This window comes from Passer montanus, unplaced genomic scaffold (assembly GCF_014805655.1).
Source record: "Passer montanus isolate IOZ18808 unplaced genomic scaffold, ASM1480565v1 scaffold776, whole genome shotgun sequence".
Classification (NCBI taxonomy): domain Eukaryota; kingdom Metazoa; phylum Chordata; class Aves; order Passeriformes; family Passeridae; genus Passer; species Passer montanus.
Genome location: NW_024372990.1, coordinates 7,103 through 10,209, shown reverse-complemented (window position 1 = coordinate 10,209; position 3,107 = coordinate 7,103). Strand labels below are relative to the sequence as shown.

At 59.8% G+C, this 3,107-nt stretch overlaps 1 protein-coding gene across 1 annotated transcript; it reads left to right on the top strand.

The window, feature by feature from the left end:
* The first annotated feature begins 845 nt into the window (after positions 1-845).
* LOC120512778 (protocadherin alpha-3-like) lies at positions 846-2,376 on the top strand. Its single transcript, XM_039731477.1, has 2 exons — positions 846-887; positions 972-2,376. The coding sequence occupies exons 1-2, from the start codon at positions 846-848 to the stop codon at positions 1,842-1,844; spliced, it is 915 nt and encodes a 304-aa protein (XP_039587411.1). The 3' UTR covers positions 1,845-2,376.
* Positions 2,377-3,107: the final 731 nt, after the last annotated feature.

Below are 3,107 nucleotides of genomic sequence, written 5' to 3'. Positions count from 1 at the left end.
GTCTGTGTATAAAGTGCAGCTGCCGGAGAACGCTACGGAGGGGACGCTCGTGGCACGAGTGAACGCCACGGATGTGGATGGTGGCATTAATAGTGAAATTATTTATACTGCAACCAGCTTCATTCCTCCGAGTGGAAAAGATGTGATTTCCGTCAATCCAAAGACCGGGGAGCTTCACCTCACAGCAGCCCTGGACTTCGAAGAAGTCAGTATATTTGATTTTCGTATAGAAGCGACAGACCAAGGTTGGCCGCCACTGTCTGGTCACTGCCGAGTGGTTCTGGAGGTGCTGGACGTGAACGACAACGCTGCCGAGGCGGCGCTGGCCGCGGGATCCTCCTCGTCGTCGTCGGCGTCGCGCTCAGCAGTGGGTGTGGAGCTGGGGCCCGGGGCGGCGAACACGGCCACCAACGTGTGGCTGGTGGTGGCCATCTGCGCCGTGTCCAGCCTGTTCCTGCTGGCCGTGGTGCTGTACGGGGCGTCGCGCTGGGCGCCGCGGGCGGCCGTGCTCTCGGGGCCCGGGCCCACCACGCTCGTGTGCGCCAGCGAAGTGGGCAGCTGGTCGTACTCGCAGCGCCACAGCCGGAGCCTGTGCGTGGCCGTCGCGCTGGGCGCCGCGGGCGGCCGTGCTCTCGGGGCCCGGGCCCACCACGCTCGTGTGCGCCAGCGAAGTGGGCAGCTGGTCGTACTCGCAGCGCCACAGCCGGAGCCTGTGCGTGGCCGACGGCGCCGCCAAGAGCGACCTCATGGTTTTCAGCCCCAACTTCCCCCCTCCGCCGCCGCCCGGCCCCGCGCCCAAGGACACGCAGCCGGAGCCCTCCGCTCTCCTCGACACGGTCAGTGCAATGCTTGCTCATCTCTACCTGTACTCATTTTTTGCGCCTTCTGTTCTGTGTCCTTTGCAGTCGCTGCTGGGATCCAGGTCAAATTGCCGCGGCCCGCGGGCGGTGGGTACTTGACGGGTCCTTAAGAAATCAAAGACACCTTTGCCGGGCGTGGGGGCGGGCTCGGCGTCGGGCACGCTGTGGGCGTGGGCGGCGTGGGGGGCGCCGGCGGGGCAGGTGGTGGCCAAGATCCGCGCCGTGGACGCCGACTCGGGCTACAACGCGTGGCTGCGCTACGAGCTGTGGGAGCCGCGGGGCAAGGGCCCGTTCCGCGTGGGGCTCTACAGCGGCGAGGTGAGCACGGCGCGGGTGCTGGACGAGGCAGACGGGCCTCGCCAGAGGCTGCTGATCGTCGTGCGCGACCACGGCGAGCCGGCGCGCTCGGCCACGGCCACGCTCAGCGTGTCGCTGCTCGAGGCGGCCGAGGCGGCGCTGGCCGCGGGATCCTCGTCGTCCTCGTCGTCGTCGCCATCGCGCTCGGCAGTGGGTGTGGAGCTGGGGCCCGGGGCGGCGAGCGCGGCCACCAACGTGTGGCTGGTGGTGGCCATCTGCGCCGTGTCCAGCCTGTTCCTGCTGGCCGTGGTGCTGTACGGGGCGTCGCGCTGGGCGCCGCGGGCGGCCGTGCTCTCGGGGCCCGGGCCCACCACGCTCGTGTGCGCCAGCGAAGTGGGCAGCTGGTCGTACTCGCAGCGCCACAGCCGGAGCCTGTGCGTGGCCGACGGCGCCGCCAAGAGCGACCTCATGGTTTTCAGCCCCAACTTCCCCCCTCCGCCGCCGCCGCCGCCCGGCCCCGCGCCCAAGGACACGCAGCCGGAGCCCTCCGCTCTCCTCGACACGGTCAGTGCAATGCTTGCTCATCTCTACCTGTACTCATTTTCTGCGCCTTCTGTTCTGTGTCCTTTGCAGTCGCTGCTGGGATCCAGGCCAAATTGCCGCGGCCTGAGGGCGGTGGGTACTTGACGGGTCCTTAAGAAATCAAAGACACCTTTGCATCTGTCGCAGGGTCCTGCCGGAGCCGCAGAACTCCTGCCTGTGGGAGGGGAAGACTTGCTGGAAATAAAAGATTAGCGGCACCTCTCTGCTGTAACGGTCCGCAGCTGAGGTTTGCTGATGTGGATATGAATTGTGTTCCCCTAAGATGAAATCCCTTCTCTAAGGAGTCACCTTTGCAGTCAGCGCTCTTGCTGTCCGGTATGTAATGTTTTCTCCCGGGTTTAGTGTAGGAGCGCAAAAGAAGGAGGCTGCGTTGGTAACAGACCCGTAGGTACTGTGTACTGCCTTACTCGCTTTGCATAGTGTTGACTTGGATGGTTTCACCTGTGGTTTCTTCTCTGTCCTCATCCTCTGTCATTTCCCTCTACAAGTGTTCTGGGGACAGCTGGCGATTTGGACTTGTGGTCTAATGTATTTTCAATGTGCAGAGTATAATTTCTCCATTTTGGTTGGTCCCACAGAATCATTGTGAACACTGGGATGGTGTTCTGGAGCAATGGGACGATTTTCTGAGGGAACGAGAAATAATCTGTGAAATTATGGACCGTGACATAAGAAGAGAGGAATAGGAGATGTGAGATGATGCTTTTTACTCGAGAATTAATGTTACAAAGTGAGGAATGGAGCATGCCTTGCAGTAGGTAGGATTGGCACAGAGTGTTTGTGGCCAGGATTCTTTCCCAAGTTCCAAGGGTCTGATGTTGGAGGCCTTTTGAACCTTGAGATAATATGTGGTATTGAAATGGCCACGGAGTCTGTTGAGGTTATGAATATCTCCCATCAGAGAGAGTCCCTTGTGCTGCCTCTGGCCTGACACAGGGAATGTGTTGGGTAACAGCTGGTAACATGCAGACTGATGAACATTTTTGCCGCTGTTTTGGGGGTGTTGTTATGGGAGAGTGGCACTACAAACTGCTTTCCATGTGTATTGTAGGGTTCTTGTAGAAGCTTCCACAGCTCTTGCCATGGTGGATCTGTACTTCTCTTGAGACATGATATTTAAGGGCAGTTGAGGGGGTGGGTGTAATCTCGTTGTGCTTTTCTTCCCCTTCTTGTGCTCCTGCCTGGTCAGTCTGGGCAGAGATGGTGAGTCCTGTTATTGCACATGGCTTATTCTGGTGTCTGGATGTACGTACACACCAAACCTCCAATTCTACAGAGCAGCCTGGCTCTGGTTTTCTATTACAGAAAGTCTTCCACTCTTAACGTTTTGACGGGATTTGAGGTTCA

Excerpts from the sequence above, each read along its gene's own strand:
- LOC120512778 (XM_039731477.1), top strand. The coding sequence starts at position 846 with ATGCTTGCTCATCTCTACCTGTACTCATTTTTTGCGCCTTCT. Across the intron at positions 888-971 it reads ACTCATTTTTTGCGCCTTCT|AAATCAAAGACACCTTTGCC; the intron begins GTTCTGTGTCCT and ends CGGGTCCTTAAG.